At 41.1% G+C, this 21,788-nt stretch overlaps 1 protein-coding gene across 1 annotated transcript in view; it reads left to right on the forward strand.

The window, feature by feature from the left end:
• Positions 1–8,622: 8,622 nt before the first annotated feature.
• BUB1 (BUB1 mitotic checkpoint serine/threonine kinase) overlaps positions 8,623–21,788 on the forward strand; it is a 46,056-nt gene continuing 32,890 nt past the window's right edge. Inside the window, exons 1-8 of the mRNA XM_080684811.1 lie at positions 8,623–8,732; positions 11,502–11,561; positions 11,641–11,779; positions 12,568–12,764; positions 15,129–15,172; positions 15,840–15,928; positions 18,543–18,595; positions 18,680–18,864. Coding sequence (XP_080540937.1) covers positions 8,707–8,732; positions 11,502–11,561; positions 11,641–11,779; positions 12,568–12,764; positions 15,129–15,172; positions 15,840–15,928; positions 18,543–18,595; positions 18,680–18,864 — 793 coding nt within the window. The 5' untranslated portion in view covers positions 8,623–8,706. The remainder of the gene's footprint in view (positions 8,733–11,501; positions 11,562–11,640; positions 11,780–12,567; positions 12,765–15,128; positions 15,173–15,839; positions 15,929–18,542; positions 18,596–18,679; positions 18,865–21,788) is intronic.

Here is a 21,788-nt window from a genome sequence, read left to right on the forward strand (position 1 = left end):
TAGCATATTAGCTCTTTATTATATAGAATATTTAATACTCACCTGAGGATATGTACTTATGGATTTGAGAGAGGAAGGAAGAGAAACAACCATGTGAGAGAGAAGCATCTACCAGCTGCCTCCTGTACTCACCCTGATCAGGAATTGAACCTGGAACCTAGGTATGTACCCTAACTGGGAATCAAATCCATACCTTTTGGTGTATAGGAAGAAGCTCCAACCAGCCAAGCTACCCGGACAGGGCTAGTTCTTTGTTTGTTTGTTTGCTAATCCTTATCTAAGGATATTTTTCCATTGATTTTTAGAGTGGAAGCGGGGAGGGAGACAGAGAGAAACATCGATGTGAGAGAGACACATCCCAGGGCCAGGAATGGAGCCTGCAACTGAGGTCAGTGCCCTTGGGCGGAATTAAGCCAGAGATCCCTCAGTCCTTGGTCTGGCACTCTATTCACTGAGGCAAACCAGCCAGGGCAGGGCTAGTTCTTTAAACAGATTTACAATCACGGCTTTGAAGTCTCTGTCTGCTAAACTCCAACATCTGGGCCCCCTTGAAGCACAATTTGCACAGCACCTGAAGGATTCAATCAATGTTCCATGGAAGAAACTGAAGGAAGGCTCTGTAGCTGACAAGAGTGGTGAGGAGGTGCACAGAGCTAAGGCAGGCCAGTTTGGAGAGAACACAGCCTGCCATTCATCAGTGCTCAGGCTGCAAGACTAAACTTATGAAGAATCAAGTTGCCTCCAATCAGTAAGGACTAGGAAAGGGAAAGAAATAAGTCTTCTGGTCTCTAGACCCATGTCCAGGTGGAAATGACAGCTACGGTAGGCATCACTTGGGTCCTTCATATGAATGCCAGGACAGCATGCACAGCTGAACATTCTATCCCAGGTTCCTGGGGAGGGTGTTGGGGGCAGGGCGCTGGGGTCCTCCCACACCCTCATCTTTCTTCCCAGGCTATAACAATACAGTATGGACACTGAGTTTTGACCACATGGGCATCTTCTGAACTCACAACACACTTGAGGATGAACAAGGTTTTCTAAGATGGGACTTTATATCTCCCTTTCTACATATCAACTTTACTGTTAATATTTCATAATCCCCTAAATCATTCATCAGCTTTCTGTATTGAGTTTACTAATAAATATTCACTTTTATATGAGGTTTCAGCAACACATGTAGTACTGCTATTCTAAGTAGCTTTAAATTTCCCAGGGAAAGAAAGGTATCTGTCCATCTGTGATTATTTGCTTATGTCAAATAGGTTGAACCTGTGGAAAATAATTATTTTTCTAATCTAAATACAACACTAACTTTGATATCATGTGACAACACAAGGTTGCTCAGGAACTGAGTGAAGAACTTTGTGAGGTTGTAGGACAGGGGACCTCAGAGAATCATTATGAAGACAAGGAATGATATTGCTGTTTTCATTTTAAGATCAGGAAACTGACTCCCAGATTTGCTGTTTCTTGGGAAAATCAAGATTGGAGCTCATGTCCTCTGATGTGGCCTGCTTTTCCTTGTTCAATAGGTTTATGAAATTATGGTGTTGGAATAACAAATCACTGAAAGGCCAAATACAAATAAAAATATTTCACTTACTGGCCTTCCTAATTATTTAGAAAATCTATTAGTCATTTTAGATAGATAGAAATTTGAAACATTGAAATTAGCAGATAAGGTAAATTAGAGTTTTAAAGGAAGAGAAGGTTGTAACTGCACACTTCTTTTTTTAAATATATTTTTATTGATTTCAGAGAGGAAGGGAGAGGGAGAGAGAGATAGAAATATCAATGATGAGAGAGAATCATTGATTGGCTGCCTCCTGCACACCCCCCTACTGGGGATTGAGCCCACAACCTGGGCAAGTGCCCTTGACCAGAATCGAACCCGGGACCCTTCAGTCCATAGGCTAACACTCTATCCATTGAGCAAAACTGGCTAGGGCTCCAATTAGCAACTTTTAAGAAACAAACAAACAACACTTTTGCCAGCCTTTAGGTATCTTCTACTTTCGTAAAAATTGCCAGCATTTGAGAGTCTACAGATTTTTTTCATCAAAGTATCAAACTGTTTCTTCGTCAAACTATTAGGAAGTTTTTAATGTGAAGCTCTTAGAAAAAAACAGCATGGGCCCTGGCTGGCATAGCTCAGTGGATAGAACATTGGGCCAGGCATGGCACCTTCGGGTGGGGGGTTAAATTTCCACTCAAGGGTTTTGGGTTCACCCCCAGACCCCAGTCGGGGTGCATGCAGGAGGCAACCAGTGGATATGTCTCTCACATCTCTATCTCTCTCTCTCTTTCTCTCCCCCTCCCTCCCTTCCACGCTCTTTGAAAAGCAAAGGAAAAAGTATCCTCAGGTTAGGATTAACAACAACAACAACAAAAAACCTCACAGGAAACTTCATTCAATAAGCTCCTTCATATAACCTTTGAACCACCTGCCTGCCTTCCTTACATTGTGCCTCATCTTGCTCTGTACAAGGACAAATGCTTGGTAACACTCCAACTCCGCACATCTAAAAACAAAGTAAGCCTTCTTTGGTTTCAATGGCCTCTTTCTGCCAGTTCTCCTAGGTCCCCAATTTATCTTTCTTTTCTTTTCCTGACATACTGAAGATGTCATTGTGTCCTGAGAACTCTCTCTCCATGAGATCTGATTTCCTACTTTACTTTCCGTTCCTGTTCCAAATTCAGTTCAAAGTCTGAAAATTACTGTCCTCTGCCTCTACTGTCCATCCTTCCTCCTGTTCCCAATAAATCCTGACACCACCAGGTTAATTAATCTAATAGGGACGTTAAGATGAACACATAGTGGCCCTGGCTGATGTGGTTCAGTTGGTTGGAGTGTTGTCCTGTGCACCAAAAGGTCTTGGGTTGTTCAGTTCGTGGTCAGGACACATACCCAGGTTGCAGGTTCGATCCCTGGGAAGCAACCAATCGGTGCTTCTTCTCTCTCATCCTCTTCCTTCCTCTCTCTCTAAAATAAAGGAAGACAAAAAAAGCTTTAAAAAAAAAGATTAACACATTGTGTAGACAGGTCATTGTAATTCTCCCTCAGAATAAGAATAATGGCAGAGAGGGACTTCCATAAGTAAGGACAAAGAGAAATTATTCAGGAAACCAGAAAATTATTCCTAGAAACATGCCCATCCCTTTCTATTCACTGACAATCATAATACTTGTTTCTATGACTCCTAGATATACCCATAGTGATTGGCATGTGGGCTTTATCATGGCTCACTGTGTCTTTTTTAAGGGGCAGTGTGGAAGGGCTACCCACAATACCTCCATAAACAAGCCTGGTGGGAGAGGAACCCCTAGTAGCAAAAGTGAAGGAGGGCAATTTTTTGTGATTTATTTTATTTTTTTTATTTATTGATTGATTTTTAGAGAGGAGAAGGGAGAAAGGGAAACATCAACTTGTTATTCCACTTATTTATGCATTCATTGGTTGATTCTTGTATGTGCTCCGACAAGGTTAAAGGATCAAACCTTCAACCTTGGCATATTGGAATGATGCTCTAACCAACTGAGCTACCCAGCCCAGGGCATTTTTGTGGCTTCTAGAAAATAACGTAGAATTGAGTGTAACTACTATGAAGTCCTATGAACACAACACTTGGTCATGATCAAAAGACCCAGTTATGATCATGACCAAGTATAAACTTCTTAATCTAGCCTTTAGGATTTGAAATCAAACTATCAAACCAGTCTTTCAAAAAGAATCTCCAGTGGAATTATAAAAGACTCCAAATAGCTGCAGCAATCTTGAGAAAGAAAAACAAAGTAGGAAAGATCACAATATCGTACATCAAACTATGCAACAAAGCCATTATAACCAAAACAACAGGTACTGGCACAAGAACAGGCATACAGACCAATAGATTTAGAACACAGACTCCAGAAATTGACCCACACCATTATGGTCAATTAATATTTGATAAAGGAGGCAAGAACATACATGGAATAAAAGACAGTCTCTTCAACAAATGGTGCTGGGAAAACTGGACAGATATTATGCAAAAAAATGAAACTGGACCACCAACTTACACCATACACAAGAATAAACTCAAGTGGATAAAAGACTTAAATGTAAGGCATAAAACCTAAAAATCTCATAGGAGAACATAGGCAGTAAAATCTCAGACATCTCACGTAGCAATATGTTTATGGATACATCTCCCAGGGCAAAGGAAACTAAGGAGATAATAAACAAGTGGGACTAAATCAAAATAAAAAGCTTCTGCACAGCAAAAGAAACCACTATCAAATTGAAAAGGGAATCTACTGAGTGGGAGAACATACTTTCCAATGATACATCTGATAATGGGTTAATATCCAACATATATAATGTACTCATACAACTCAACAAAAGGAAGACAAACAATCCAATTTAAAAATGGGCAGAAGACCTGAATAGACATTTCTCCAAAGAGGACATACAAATGGCTAAGAGACACATGAAAAAATGCTCAAAGTCACTAAACATCAGAGAAATGCAAATTGAAACCACAATGAGATATCATCTCACACCTTCAGAATGGCTATCATCAAAAAATCAACAAACAACAAGTGCTGGCAACTATGTGGAGAAAAGGGAACCCTAGTACACTGCTGGTGGGAATGCAGATTGGTGCAGCCACTATGGAAAACAGTATGGAGTTTCCTCAAAAAATTAAAAATGGAACTTCCATTTGACCCAGCGATCCCACTTCTGGGAATATATAAAAACAACAACAACAAACAAACAAACAACACTCCAAAATCAATCAGAAAGGATATATGGAGCCCTATGTTCATAGCAGCATTATTTACTAGAGACCCAGTGCACAAAATTCATGCACGGGGTGGGGTGGAGGGTCCCTCAGCCTGGCCTGCACCCTCTCCAATCCAGGACCCCACAGGGATCAGGCCTAAACCGCCAGTCGGGCATCCCTCTTGCAATCCGGGACCACTGGCTCCTAACCACTCACCTGCCTGCCTGCCTGATCGCCCCTAACCCCTCTGCCTGCCTGCCTGATTGCCCCTAATCCCTCTGGCCTGCCTGCCTGACTGCCCCTAACTGCCTCTGCCTACCTGCCTGATCACCCCTAACTCTTTCTGCTTGCCTGCCTGATGTCCCTATCTGCTCCCCCTCATCCCGCCGGCCTGATCACCCCTGACTGCTCTCCCTTGCCAGCCTGATCACCCCTAACCGCCTTTGCCTCAGCCACCACGGCTTTGTCCAGATGGATGACCAGAAGACGTCCAGTCTATCTGGTCTAATTAGCATATTACCCTTTTATTAGTATAGATAGCTAACATTTGGAAAACAGTTCAAGTGCCCATCCGTAGATGAATGGATAAAAAAGCTGTGGGACATTTACAATATGGAATACTATGCAGGTGTACACACACACACAAAAAGAGGGATCTCTTACCCTTGGGATAGCATGGATGGACCTGGAAAATATTATGCTAAGTGAAATAAGCCAATCTGAGAAGGACAAATATCACATGAACTCACTTATTTGTGGAAACTAATGAACAAAATGAATTGACTGACAAAATAAGACCCAGAGCATGGAGGCATGGAACAGACTGACATACCTCAATGTGGGGTTGGGGAGACGAGAAGAGATAAATCAAAGAACTTATCCTATACGAAAGGCCAGTGCATGAAATTCGTGCATGGACGGGGGGGAGGTCCCTCAGCCCGGCCTGTACCCTCTCCAATTTGGGACCCTCAGGGGATGTCTGACTGCCAGCAGTCGGACATCCCTCTTGCAATCCGAGACCACTGGCTCCTAACCAGTCACCTGCCTGCCTGCCTAATTGCCCCCACCCACCTCTGCCTGCCTGCCTTTTTGCCTCTAACCCCTCTGCCTGCCTGATCGCCCCTAATCACCTCTGCCTGCCTGCCTGATGCCTCTAATTGCTCCCCTGCCAGCCTGATTGCCCCTAACTGCTCTCCCCTGCTGGCCTGATGGCCCCTATCTGCCTCTGCCGTGGCCCCTGCCACTGTGGCTTTATCCGAAAAACGTCCGGTATATCCAGTCTAATTAGCATATTACCCTATTATTAGTATAGATAATAAAAGCCTAATATGCTAAGTGTCCAGTCATCCATTCAACCAATCAAAGTGTAATATGCTAATGATATGCTAAGGCCGCTCAACCACTCGCTATGACGTGCACTGACAACCAAAGGGCAGACGCTCTGACTGGTAGGTTAGCTTGCTGCTGGGGTCCAGGGATCGGGACTGAGGGAAATGGGCCGGACACACCCTGGAGTCCTCCCATGGTCCCTCCCTGGCTGGCTAACCTCCTGCATCCCTCCCTGGCCCTGATTGTGCACTGGTGGGGTCCCTCGGCCTGGCCTGCACCCTCTCACAATCCGGGACCCCTTGGGGGATGTCGGAGAGCTGCTTTCGGCCTGATCCCGCAGGCCAGGCCGAGGGACCCCACTGGTACACAAATTCATGCACCGGGCCTCTAGTATACTTAATATGCATAGCCCATGGACATGGGCAATAGGGTAGTGAAGATCTGGGGCAGAAGAGCAGGGTCTAGGAAGAGGGGGTAGAGGCTGGGAGGAGGGGGGAAATGGGAGATATCTGTAATACTATCAACAATAAAAATATAATTTAAAATGAAAAAATAAAATACTGAAATAAAACACCAAAAAACAAAACAAAACACACAAAAACAGAAAGAATCTCAATTGTTCATTAACAAGAGTCAAGGGTGATCTCCCTCAGTACCTTCTTATATACCAGGAATGACCTCCCCCAAACTCTCCCCACCCACATCCATCCCCACCTCAGGGCCCAATTCAACACCCCTTTTCCTCATGAAGCTTTATCTGACCAACAGGCCCCATTTTCCCACTCTCCTCTTGACACTCCTAGCAGATAGTCTGAATACTCACTCATTTAGCACTTAATACACACATATATAACACCTTTAAACAATTTTCTATGACTGTATCTTCATCTCCCAGATAAATCCACTAGTCTCATAAGGACAGGATCTGTCTGAGTTAATTAGGTATAAATCTAATAGCACCTAGTACATGATGGATGTTCAATCAACATTTCCTAATTGATGATTGAGCTGTTATCAAGCACAAGTTGAAATCTTGAGCTGGTGGGACTAAAAATATATTAATTCATGTAATGGTTAGCAGAACCTAACATTTATCTAAAGAGTGAATATCCTGAGTAATAAACCCCACAAATAAGGTATTTGTGTAGATCCAATTGATCAACACCCTGGGAGAAATTGTGGACTCTGGGACCATCAGTGTTTCTAAAAGCTGCTAATTAATTACTATTATTTTTAGGTATTTAACTTAAGAGCCCTAAAAGAGCAAACAATCCAAACAGCCTTTCTAGAAGGAATAATCCCATGACTAGTCCTTTATGTTTTACTTGCATTGTCAAGTGGCTCTTGAAACAATCTTGAGAGGTAAAATGGGAAATTATGAAAGACCAAAAGCCCAGAGGCTAGGCTGACTCTTTCTGCTCACTCTTAGGTAGGAAGCATCAACAGATTACATACTTCTTGGACATCTGGCCTCCTTTATAAAGAGGTCTCTTTATTTATTTGTTTGTTTGTTTGTTTGTTTGTTTGTTTTATTTTGTAATTCCTGAGAACTTGGTCTCCAGAGCTCCTAGTTCCACAAAAAATGTTGAAAGCTGGCATTCCAGAACATCCACGCAGCTTTTCAAATCAGTTCAATCAGATCCCTTCAATCAAGCCCAGAAGTCTTCAAGGGCGCCTATGCCCTATATAACCAACCCCGAAGTGCCCACCAACCTGCCCTCGCGCTCTAGTCACTAAGCCAAAAACCGCGAGGGTTTTTTTCTGGGTCATTGATGAACCGCCCTAACTCTCGCCACTGCATTACAGGCTGTGGGGCGAAACTTCACCAGCGTTAGCATCTCCTTTCTCTTCTTACAGCGGAAGACACTGAACAGAAAGCTGCGGGATGTGAGGTGCATGGTCTTGCGGGGTGCTGGTTTCACCCCACCTGCCCATCTCCTATACCCCAGGTTCCGCGGCCTCAAACGACGCCACGGTCTGTGCCTACAAAGGTATTATTTTCTTCTTTCCATGAACCAGGCATAGTGATTCTGGTTCATATATATTTGAGAGCAGTCGAAGAGGCACCACTTTAGGGATTGGGGGCCAAGGCCTCACTTTTTCGCCTGGCGGGGCGGGGGGAGGTGTCAGGTTAGGTATTCATCTCCCACAGTGCCTTCCCTGGGATGATCCCAGGGAACGCCAGTTGCAATTTGAAGGGCTGTGGAAAAGATCCACTCCCCACGCCTGAGCCAAACTTGAGAACGCCTCCGCGCCTCAGTCTCCTCAGCCAGTAGCGAGCTTCTGGTTCCTCTACCACCGCGGAAAGTGGGAGAAGGTGCGGCCCTCTGGGGGAAGGACTTGGTCTCCTGGCAACGGCCCCGGCGATTGGCCAGTCTGACTGCAGCAGAGGCCAATGGCCAGGCGCCTGGCAAATGTTCATCACGGTAAGGCGGGACTTGGTCTCCTGGCAACGGCCCCGGCGGTTGGCCAGTCTGACTGCAGCAGAGGCCAATGGCCGGGAGCCTGGCTAACGCTCGTCATTGCTACTGCGGCTGCGCTGGAGATTCGAATTCGCGGCGGCTCCTCACTCGGGGTGCTGGTGGAGCCGGTGCTGGCGTGTCCTCTCGCCATGGACAGCCCGGAAAACGTCTTGCAGTGAGTGTGGGTCTGGTGGGTGGGCGTGCGTGCGCTGGGGTACCTGGGGTTCCAGCCTGGGGTCTGCATGTCCCGGCCTGCCGGGTTCTGCCTCCTGCTCCTGTCGCCCCTTTCCGCGGCCTTTGACCCCACCCCCTCGTTGCCCACCAAGGCTGTGGCCATTCGAGTCGTGGACCGACTCTGCCATGTGCCCGCGCCTCCGCCCAAACCTGGCATGTAGCAGTGTGGGGAGATTTGGGCAGTTGTGAGGCCCTCAGAGCCCCGCTTGTCCTCCGTGAGGAGCCCGCTCTGGGCCTGCGCCTCAGGGGGACAAAAACACAGCGCAACCAGAACCTAAAGCTGCGTGTAGGTTTGCTGAGAAACTTTCAAGGCCACTTATTCTTGTTGTTAATCCTCACCTGAGGTTATATTTTTTAGAGAGAGAGTGCAAGGAATGGAGGGGGAGAGGGAAGAAGGGAGGGAGGGAGGGAGAGAGAGAGATCTATGTGACAGAGACACATCAGTTGGCCTCCCCCAGTCGAACCTGCAACCTAGACACCTGCCCTTGACCAGGAACTGCGATCCTTCCCTGCGCGGCTGACCTCCAACCACTGGGCAACACCGTCCAGGGCTCAAGGCCACTTCTTAAAAACAGACAAAAAAATAAAAAACTCTACAGAGCATGGGGAGAATTTAAAATTCCTCTTACTGATCACCCCACAGTCAACTTTTAAAAGCCTTTGAATGACGTGTACTTTAAGAAAAAAAATCTACACTTACTGTTATTGATGCAGCCTCTAATCATTTTTTAAATTCCCAAGCCTTTGATCTATGACTTAAGCGACTTATACCACGGTTTCAAAATCACTTAAAAGTTAAATCTATGTGACAGCACCAGGCGGATCTTACTCTCTGGGATCAGGAGATTCAGTCAAAATAAACATCTATTTTCTCTAAGACTTTTTCTTTAGCCTTCAATGTAGCTGCCAAGGATTTCACTTCAAGAAGCTTGCTTCCCTCCCCACTCCCCTTAAAAGGAGAAATCAGGCATTTCTGACCTTATTTTTACTTCTGAAGACTTTACATTGGCCTCTGCTCTAGTGAACTGGACGTTTCGGTATAGAGTGGACTTGTCATGTTTCTAGGGAAATGGGGTTGATATCACACATGAAATGTTTGTCTTGGACCTGATATTGTAGGGATTTATCTGCTATGAGGCATGAAAGGGAGATTCATAATTTAGAAAGTTTTTGATTTTTAAAAACAACTAATATATTAATATAGTTGCAAAAAAGATTTAGAAAAGTATTCACTGAGATCTATACCTGTCTACTCTCCCACCATCTCATATATAACCACTTTCTAGTTTATTTTTCAAGTGTTTCTTGTGCAAATATAAATATTTTAATAATATATTAATGTTAATATATCTATGGTTGTATGTGTACAATTTCTACCTTTATCTCACATAGGATGTAGCAGGGTATATACTGCTTTTTTTACTTAACACTATCCTTGGAGATTTCTCTAGCAATATGTAGAGCTCTTTATCATTCTTTTTACAACTGCATAATATTTCATGTACCATAATTGATCTGAAAAGTCCTCCATTGGTGCATACTTGGTTGTTGACAGCCTCTTGCTATTACAAATTTTGCTGCAGTGAAAATCCAGTGTTTGTGGCATTGTGAACATACACAGATGTATTGTCTTCTAGATTTACAGAAGTGGGTTTGCTAAATCAAAAAGTAAATCCATCAGTAAGAGGGGAAGCAGCAAACTTGTGGGCACTGTCTCATGGTGCTGGTGGTGACAGTGGGGATCAGTAGGGGAGAAGAAGTCTTGGGGATAGGGCTGGGAGCTTTTTCCAGCTGTGTGTTTTAGGACTAAGCTCAGAGGCCTTGGTCTTCTTTCTTCTGGAAAAGTGCTGCTTCTAACCATCCTGAGTGATGGCTTTCTTAATTTTTATACTAGTAGCCCGGTGCACGGATTCGTGCACATTGAAGGAAATTAATTAGAAGGTGGCCATTGGGGTGGGACTGGGAGAGATGGGCTAGACACGCCCTAGAGTCAACCTCCTGTGGTCCCTCCCTGGTGTCTGCAGAGTAAGTGGCGTCCCTCCAGCAGGTGGGGTCCCTCAGGGGAAACCAGCTCTCTGACATCTCCCAAGGAGTTCTGGAGTATGGGAGGACACTCTGCAAAGTTGCTATCATACAGGGTGTGGAATGGAAACAGCAAGTGTGCAGTAAACCAGATTTGGGACTACAGTGCCCCAGCAACAACACAACCCACAGCTGAAGGCGGAATCATGCAGCCCCACAAGGAATCGGGCTCCCTCCTCTCTGGTATCGGGGTGCAGCACCCGAGAACCACTGCTACCAAGACACTGCAGTTCGGCAGCTCCTGTGTTGAGCATCTGCCCCCTGGTGGTCAGTGCGCATCATAGCGACCAGTCAGATGGTAGGAGGGACACTTAGCATATTAGCCTTTTATATATAGAGAGATAGCATTTGAATTGGTATTTAAGATTTTTGTTTTAATAATAAACAAAATAATAAAAGTGTAATATGCTAATTAGACTAAATGTCCTTGCACACGACCTTCCGGATGAAGCCGCGGTGGCAGGGGCCACGGCCGGTGGGGGCTGAGGCAGAGGCAGCCACAGTAGTGGCGGGGGCTGAGCCCCTTTTACGAATTTCATGCATCGGGCCTCTAGCATAGTATAAAATACATTTTTTGCTTTTAGGTATTATCCCTAATATCCCATGTGCATATTTTTCTCTTTTCTAGAATGTTTGAAGCCCACCTGCAGAGCTACAGGGGCAATGACCCGCTTAGTGTATGGCAAAGGTTAGCATTTAGTTTATTTATTTTCTTTAAACAAATTTTTATGTTGCCTTGAAAACTAATATTATCCATATTTTTCTAGTTATATGCAATGGATAGAAGAGAATTTTCCTGAGAAAAAAGAATACTTTACAGTTCTATTAGAACGTTTAATGAAGGAATTTTTAGAAAACAAGAGATACCATAATGATCCAAGATTCATCAATTATTGTTTAAAATTTGTAAGTATAGATCCAGGTATACTCAAATTCATAATCGTATTATACTTTTGCTCCCCCCCCCCCCCCAGGTTTTAAGATGATTTTAAACTGTCTTAATTCCTCGTGTTTTCAGTCATAAATTTTATGGTTAGAGATGTGTAATTTAGAACCTTTTGGCTTCTGTATGGTGGCGTCTGATTTAATTTTAAAACCCTCCTCTGTGTATCAAGTGTATAAATGTTACAACACAAGGTAGAAACTATCAACTAAAAAAAGCTTTGTCACAAGTGTGTTTGGGGATGGGGTCCTGAGAATAAATTAAATTCATTCCAAATAATTAAGAAAGTTTGAGCTCTCAGAAACTAAATTTAGTGCTCAAAGGATAAGGCTGCCTTAGCTTATAGACTTTAAAAGGCTTGGTCTCATTAATCTTGAAATAATGGCTTGAGAACATGAATTCTAGCAATAAAATCATAAGTGTAATGGCTAGAATAAACATGGATTGGGTCACTAAATTACAAAATACTAGGATAGAGTCACCCTATAGAACTTGAGCAAGCTCCGATTAAACAAAAGTAATACTTTATATAGTGGGTTATTATAGAGTTCACTATGTTGGGCAATAGTCTAGGTAGTTATGGGAGATACTGAATGTCTAGGAAAGGAATGAGCTCAACTTTTAGGTTTGTCATCAGAACAAGGGCTTTCCCCTATGCAGTACAGCCTGAAACCTCTGGTTGGTTTGGGCTAGCTAGACCTAGATCTCAAGTTCCTTTGTTTTCATGTCTCTTTGCTTTGGGTTTCTGTAGGCTGAGTGCAACACTGACCCTCATCAGTTTTTTGAGTTTCTGTACAACCATGGGATTGGGAAGCTGTCCTCTCCTCTGTACATAGCCTGGGCTGAACATCTGGAGGGCCATGGACAGCTGCAACATGCCAGTGCCGTCTTCCGGAGAGGAATTCACAACCAGGCGGAACCTAAAGAGCTGCTGCAGGAACAGTACAGGTAGTTTGAAAATGAAGCTCTGTGTGGTGTTTCCTGCTTTGAAATGTAATATTTGCTCTGGAGATAATGTTATTGTCATCTCCTTGTTGTGGAAAATGTGGCTAATAAACAAGAGTGGAAAGGAAAGAAACTGCCCAGAAATAATACTTTCAATATCTTCTGCCTCTGTGGTGTTTTGTGTTTGTGCATTTTAACAGTAAATGGTACTGTATGTCAGGTTGTATATATTGAGCTCTATACTGCTGTTAAGAAATTATGAACTTTTATATACTTATAAAGTAGTTGATAAATCTGTCCCAGAGTTATGTCACAATTTAACGGTTGAACATTTTTATAAAGAACGGCATAATAGCCCGGGCCAGTATTTTCAGTGATTAGAGCATTGGCCCAAGCACTGAAGGGTTGTGGGTTTGATTCCTGTTTAAGGGCACATACCTGGGTTGTAGGTTCAATCCCTGGTCACATCATAGCACATGCAGGAGGCAACCAATCTATATCTCTCTCACATCAATGTTTCCCTCTCTGTCTTTTTCTCCCTGTCTCCCTCCCTTCTACTCTCTAAAAATCAATGGAAAGAATATCCTCGGGTGAGGATTAACAACAGCAAAAAACTATAATCTCTCTCTCTCTCTCTCTCTCTCCTTCCTTTTTTCTCACTGGAAGATATGTTTTTACTGATTTTAGAGAGAGAGGAAGGTTGAGAGAGAGAGGAAGAAACATCAATTCGTTGCCTCTTGTAGATGCCCCAACTGGAGATCAAACCTACAACCTAGGTAGGTGCCACGACTGGGAATTGAACCTGCAACCCTTTGGTGTATGGGACTGTGTTCTAACAAACTGAGCCACCTGGCCAGGGCAAAACAACATATGTTAATGGATAATTTTGGTTTGCACAATTGTTTACTTTTTCTGTGATTACGTAATATCCTTCATTTAGGGAATTTGAAAGGTACAGAAAACTAAAACAGCAGAAGAACCTTTTTGGCATTTTAGTTGGCTTTTTGGCATTTCTCTGCTTTTTACAGTATTAGCAGCCATGCTTTATGTTCATATGCAGCTTTACATCAAGATTATTTTCCCTCATCATTAAAGTATCTCCTAATATATTGCCTATTTTTTGCTAGTTTCTTCTGATAGATTCTCAGAATTGACACTACTGAGTGAAAGGGTAAAGGAAGAGTTTTAAGGCTTGTAATACATATCACCAGATTTCCTACTAGAAAGGTTATACCAGAGTTCTGCTGGTTCCTCTTTAGCAGCATATGAGAGAGTTTATCTCACTGTACCCCTTCCAGCATTTAATATACTCTTTTTATTTTTCTTCTGCTTTGTTATAGTCCTCATGCTCTTTTTTTTTTTTTTTTTTTTTTTTTTTGAGAGAGAGAGAGAGAAACATTAATTTATTGTTCCCATTTATGCATTCATTGGTTGATTCTTATATGTGCCCTGACTGGAGATTGGACCTGCAATCTTGGCTTATCGGGATGATGATCTACTGGTAACCAGCTGAGATACCTGGCCTGGGCCCCTTGTGCTGTTTTTAATAGTAATTTTGACAGTTGAACTTGTTTTTTCTATGGAGAATTTAAAGCAAATCTAAGACAGCAAAATATTTTACCCCAATTACTTCCGTAAACATCTGTAAAAGTTGATTTCTTGTGGAACCTTACACCATTTTCACTAAAAAAATTATCAATAATTCTTTATTATCTAATTTTCAGTTATGCATTGCTATGTAATTTTTTTTTAAACCATTGGTTTGTTTGAATTAAGAGTAAAATCAAATTTGGCATCTGGTTGCCTTTGGCTATATGTCTCTTAGTCTTTTCATATTGTGCACTCTTGCTCACATCATTCAGAAACATCAGCTCTGGATGTTGCATGTGACTTGACAGATTGGCTTGATGTTCAAAAGTGTCATAAAATGACATTTAAGTTCTCACAGTGTGAACAATTCTATATATGCCTTTATAAGTAGTAGCTTCTTCCAAACATATTCATTATGTTCCAGGTATATAGAATGCTTAAAAAGAGGGTTTAAGTACCCCATGTTGGAACATTGGCATACTTGGTACACAGAGAAGAAGGGTGTATTTGCTATATGGGTTTAAGAAATACTGATATAAACTATGCAAACAGATAAATTTTCTAATCTGAATCTATTGGGTGCGAAGATAATCCCAGAATTTCTTTTTAAGTTTTGGAGCAACTCTAAAATTCAACTTTACATTCTCCCTTGATCTCAGTCTTTTCTAGCTTAGAATAAGCTACTTGGCATATTTAGATATTTAGTTTTTGCAAATATGTATTAAATTGAAGTGTATTATCTATATTGTTTATTTGTGCCTTTCTACTGTCATTTAGGTTATTTCAGACACGTGTTACCAAAACCCATTTGCCAGCTCAAGGTAAAATAATGTTTTGTAAAATGTTTAAATTGTTGCTAATTTAGTCTCTGATTTGCACTGCTTCTTCCCACCCCACCCCCTTAAACAATTTTTTTTCACTTTTATTGGTTGTATTGTCTTAGGTAATGGGGAAGGTACTCTTAATCATATTAAGGCCTGCTTAAATAGCACTGGAGATTAGGGGCTCTGTCTTAGCACTTTAAAAGAGCAAACCCACAAGAAAGACTTGATTTCATTGTATTCTTAGGATTTCAAAAAATAAATAAAAATTGCCCAAAATTGAGAGTAGTACTTATTCTAGAGTCTATCTGTTTTGATTTGAGTCAGATGTGTTTAATGCAACTTTAAAGAAATGTAGTCATTTTCTTCCTTAGAAATAAAGATTATATTTAAGCAGTAAGTGTGGACTAACTTGCCCTTTTTTTAAAAAATAATTACAGTTTACATAATTTTGGGGTATTTCCTTGGGCATTTTGAATTGATCAGAAAATCGTTTCTACAATATTTCTCTTATCCAAAAAGTGTTTTAGTTCTACTTTGTGAGACAGTGTTGAAAGAGCCGATTTATTTTGTAATACTTCTATTGAAAGATTGGGAGAATATGTTTGTAATAATTTTTAATATGGTTTTTATTCCTATTTATTTCATTATTCCTCCTGCCCCATAGCTAGACCCTCAGAACCTCTTCATAATGCTCAGATTTTAAACCAAATGATGACATCAAAATCAAATCCAGCCTGTGTTTCTAAGAATCAGGTAATAACATTTCTGTAAACTGGAGATGGTATTGAACAGTAATCTGCTGCCTTATACAACCTATGACCCTAACTTCCATGTCATCTACTTGCATCTGTGGTGACTTTCTGGCCTGTTGTCATCTATCACTGCTCACTTCCAATATTAAATTTTAAAAATATTTAAATGAGAGAGAGAGGGAAACATTGATTTGTTGTTCCATTTATTTATGCATTTATTGGTTGATTCTTGTATGTACCCTAACCGAAGATTGAACCTGGAACCCTGGTGTATCAGGATGATGCGCTAACAAACTGAGCTACCTGCCAGAACTCCAATATTAAATTTAAATAACTTACTAACAACACCGTCTTACATTTATCTGACATAGGCACCCCCACTATACAACCTCCTGTGTCCATACGCTGAGAAGCTCCCCAGCAGCTTATTTATTTTGTTCTGCTGGCCTTCTCAGGCCCAGGAACCCCTACCCTGGGCCACAATCACTTGGAGGCTCCTGAGCCCAGCTTTAAAAACAGCCCTGGCTGGTGTGGCTCCATCTGGTTGGAGTGTTGTCCTGAGCAATGGAAGGTCTCAGGTTCTATTCCTGTTCAGGGCACATATCTAGGTTTCAGGTTCAACCCCTGGTCAGGGTGTATATGGGGGCAACTGATCAATGTATCTCTCTCATATCGATGTTTCTCTCTCTTTCTCACTCTTACTCTCACTCTCTCTCTTCCTTTCTCCCTCTCTAAAATCAATTTAAATAAAACCACTTCAGCTTCAGGCCCTGGCTGGTTAGTTCAGTTGGTTACAGTGTCCTCCCAATATGTCAAGGTTATGGTTCAATCTTTGGTCAGACCACATAGAAGAATCAACCAATGGATGCATAAATAAGTGGAACAACAAATTGATGTTTCTCTCCTTCCCCCCCCCCCCTCTCTAAAATCAGTGAATAAATTTTTTTTTTTGAAAAACCTCAGCTTTAAACATTGGTTCTGTAACATCAAACCCGGGCTCTACTACTTCAGGCAATTGTATTTCCAGTTTCTCAAGCACTCTTTATGTTTTATGTATCTCTTATTTTATGTATATCTTGTTTCCCGTTTCATTCTAATGCCAAATTATAATGAATTTAAACTCCTTTTTATGCTCTTCAAATTTGAAACTTGGGATGTGACTCTAACCTCTCCCTCAGGAGCTGGCAAAAATACTATTTCATTGATAACAGCAGAAGCCATCAGATGACATCTGTAAATTTTCTGCCATCAACCCATAAATGTAACTGCACCCTTCCCTGCCATCTTGATAGAAAAAGGCAGTTTTTCACCTGAGCTTGTCTTTACTCCTCAATATTTTTGCCCTGTCAAGATCTCTTCTGCCCTAATGGTTCATTGAAGTGTAAAAATGCGCATCTTGCCCTAATGGGTTTGGCTTAGTGGATAGAGCATCAGCCTGCGGACTGAAGGGTCCCAGGTTCGATTCCGGTCAAGGGCATGTACCTTGGTTGCAGGCACATCCTCAGTAGTGGGTGTGCAGGAGGCAGCTGATCCATGTTTCTCATCTATTTTTCTAACTCTGTCCCTCTCCCTTCCTCTCTGTAAAAAATCAATAAAATATATTTTAAAAATATGCTCATCTTTCCTTCGCTCAGCCTTTTTCCCAGCATCTTTCCTGGCACAACTGCTTTTTCAGAGTTTTCTGGGACCTCCTTTAAGCTGAACCCAATGGAAATGGCTCTGATCTTACCTTACATGGCATGTTTTCTTAATATAACACATTTCTAGAAGTAGAATATGAATTTCTAATTTTGATAGATACTCACACTTCCAATTTACATCCTACACATTCATGCCAGCCTCCTTGCTGCTTCCTATTGCCCAGACTGAGTTTTTAGACATCAGTGATGGGTCTTGTTTATGGTCACATTCCCAGGACCTAGCTCAGGACAGGCCATGTATGAAATATTCAGTAAATAGTTGTTTAGTGAACAGATGCTAGCATTGGGAACTTGTAAGGATAGAATAGTACCAGAAGAAAATCTTAATGATTAAAAATGTGGCATTTTGCAGTGTTAATCCTATAACACTTAGGCACTGTGGCCCAGCTCCTTGACTGGATTGAAGAGAATAAGTGCCTGCCCTTCTCTACTACCAAGTAGAGAATTTGTAAATCACTTTCTATTGGACGTTTTAGTAGAAGTTACAACCAATAATGCAAACTCAAGTTTCAGATATCTTTATATATAAAAAAGAGAAATATGCTAATTAACCGGGACGCTGTAACAGGTCAACGGGAGAGGAAGAGGTTGCGCGCACAGTGTTGGGGGCGGGGCGGCAGGGGACTCTGTGCCTGCGCTGGGGGATGGCCTGATCAGATCAGCAGTGGCCGAGGCTGCTTCAAGGGCCGGAGAGGGAGGCAGGGTCGGACCGGCAACTCGAGGGTGGGTGGCACTGCGTGATTTCGAATTGCGCGCTGGGCTCCTAGTTAATTATAATTTAAAAGAACATAAATAAATCTGTGTGATCATGGAGAGGCCCTTTAAGCATTTTTATATTGTTTTGTGAAATAATTTGTGTGATGGTTTCTTTTCAGGTATGTGAGTGGTTTTTTTTGTTGTTTATTTTGTCTTTAGGGTTCAGAAATTTCTAAACTAACATCTTCAGCTTGTGATAAAGAGTCGAATATGTAAGTACATTAATTTATTCCTTAGTTTTCATCAAGAGCTGCTTTTGTATAGTGTTTTAAATAATGTGTTTTTTCCCATTATAGGGAACAAAGGGTGGTCTTGATTTCTAAATCAGAATACTCTGCACATCCCTCTCTGACAGCCAGAACTGACATTCAGCAAGTTGTTATGTACTGCAAGGAGAAGCTCATTTGTGGAGAGTCAGAATTCTCCTTTGAAGAGCTGAGAGCCCACAAGTACAATCAACGGAGAAAGCATGAGCAGTGGGGTATAGCAGTTTTATTTGAGTTTTTTTTATATCACTAAAATAATCCTTACTTCCAAGTAACATTTTTAAACAGATAATTGATGTGGTAAAAGAATCTGCAAAGTCTCCAGCTCATCCTATCAAAAGCCTAGACATCTTTGTTTATTGATATTGTGGTAGCCTTGTTGTTGAAGGGGTTGGAGATGAAACAGCACTAATATAGATATCCACACCATTGTTGCTTTAGCTTTTAGTGAAATAGTCATTTTAAAACTTGATTTACCTGTATAGGTGAACTTCTATATATAGCAACTCTAAATCACTGAGTCAGTTATTTGTACTGTCAAAGGATTAAGTTAGGAATTGGAGTTAAGAGATTTTTTCAAGATCTGCAATTAATACAAATAAGACATTTAGAAGGAATCCTCTGATAAAGTGCTATGTTACTTATGACTATGGAGGCATCCAAGGTTTTCTCACAGGGAAAACTGAATGTTAACACCAACATTTGTACTTTTTTTTTTTTTTTTTTTTTTTTTATGTAGACCTCGGAGGAAAATGAGCCTTTGTTCCACTCAGGACTTATACCATCTCAGTTATTTGTACTATCGTCACTCTGCTAGTCTTCCTTTTTTTCTCATTCATCGGTACCTGAAAGAATAGCCATTTAACACCCATGGAGGACCCATTTTGTGCCATGCAGAGATGCATTTTTCTTTCACATGTTGTGACCTAAAGTCTTAGCCAGGTGATTAGATTTGTATGACATGGTTATGTAACCCAGTCATTGTAAGTGGAATTATCCGCAATATACTTGACATACTAACCCTTCAGAGAGCTTTAGTTTTATTTCTTCTTAGATTTAAATATTTTAAAAACGATTCCATTTTCACATGATTTCCACAATCATGTTTGTTTTAGAAGTATTTGGTATCATACTGTGTTATTACCAAATATTGTTGATCAACATGTAAATTTTGTAATTTACATGCCCTGATCGTAAAAGTAACCATGCTGATGGCAGATAAAAATGATAATTACAAGGTGAATTCTATCAAACTACACTGGTGGATTTTACCAAACATTCACAGAACAGTTAATACCAAATCTTCTCAAGCTCTTCCAAAAAATAGAAGAGAGGGAACACTTCCAAACTCATATTATTATAAGGCCAGCTTGATTCTAATACCAAAACCAGACAAGAGCACCACAAAAAAAGAATTAACAGGCCAATTCTCCTGATGAACACAGATACAAAAATCCTCAACAAAATACTAGCAAACTGAATACATTAAAAAGGCCATACACCTGGATCAGGTGGGATTTATTCCAGCAATGCAGGGATGGTTCAACATCCACAAATCATTGAACATGACACATCACTAAACAAAATCAAGGATAAAATCATTGATTATCTCAATAGATTTCAGAAAAATCATTTGATGAAATTCAACATCCATTTATGATAAAAACTTTCATCTAAGTGGGTATAAAGGGAATGTACCTCACTATAATAAACCCCACTACTAACCCCAAATTCAGTGATGAAAGCTGAAAGTTTTTCCTCTAAGATCAGGAATAAGACAAGGATGCACACTTTCACCACTCTAATTCAACATGGTGTTGGAAGTCACACACAGAACAATTACATATGAAAAACAAAAGGCATCCAAATTGGAAAGGAAGAAGTAAAACTTCACTATTTGCAGATAGCATGATATGTGTATGGAAAAACATCAAAGAAGTGTTAGAATTAATTTAAAAAATCAGTAAAGTTACAAGATACAAAGCTAGTATACAAAACACTATGCAAAATGAAAACACTCAAAAAGATATATGCACCCCCATGTTTATTGCAGCATTATTTCTTTTTTAAAAAAATTTTAATTAAACCTATATTTATTCTGATTCTTTTATTTTCTTTTATTTATTTTTTTATTAAGGTATTATATGTGTACATATCTTATCATTGCTCCCCCCACCCCACTCCCATACATGCCCTCACCCCCCAATGTTTTGCATCCGTTGGTTACTCTTATATGCATGCATATAAGTCCTTCGATTGATCTCTTATTTCCCCCACCTCTCCATAACCTTCCCACTGTAATTTGACAGTCTGTTTGATGCTTTACTGCCTCTGTATCTATCTTTTTGTTCATCAGTTTATAATGTTTTTTATTATCCACAAATGAGAGAGATTATGTGGTATTTTTCTTTCATTGACTGGCTTATTTCACTTAGCATAATGTTCTCCAATTCCATCCAGGTTGCTACAAATGGTAAGAATTCCTTCTTTTTTATGGCAGCGTAGTATTCCACTGTGTAGATGTACCATAGTTTTCTGATCCAGTCATCTGCTGACGGGCACCTGGGCTGTTTCCAAATCTTAGCTATTGTAAATTGTGCTGCTATGAACATAGGGGTGCATATATCCTTTCTGATTGGTGTTTCTGGTTTCTTAGGATATATCCTAGGAATGGGATTACTGGGTCAAATGGGAGTTCCATTTTCAGTTTTTTGAGGAAACTCCATACTGTTCTCCACAGTGGCTGCACCAGTCTGCATTCCCACCAGCAGTGCACGAGGGTTCCTTTTTCTCCGCATCCTCGCCAACACTTGTCGTTTGTTGATTTGTTGATGATAGCCATTCTGACAGGTGTGAGATGGTATCGCATTGTCGTTTTGATTTGCATCTCTCAGATAATTAGTGACTTTGAGCATGTTTTCATATGTCTCTTGGCCTTCCTTCTGTCTTCTTTCGAAAAGATTTTATTTAGGTCCGTTGCCCATTTTTTTATTGGATCATTTATCTTCCTTTTATTAAGTTGTATAAGCTGCCTGTAGATGTTGGAGATTAAACCTTTATCAGTGATAACATTTGCAAATATGTTCTCCCATACAGTGGGATTTCTTGTTGTTTTGTTGATGGTTTCTTTTGCTGTGAA

This window comes from Plecotus auritus, assembly GCF_963455305.1.
Source record: "Plecotus auritus genome assembly, chromosome: 8".
NCBI classification, from domain to species: Eukaryota; Metazoa; Chordata; class Mammalia; order Chiroptera; family Vespertilionidae; genus Plecotus; species Plecotus auritus.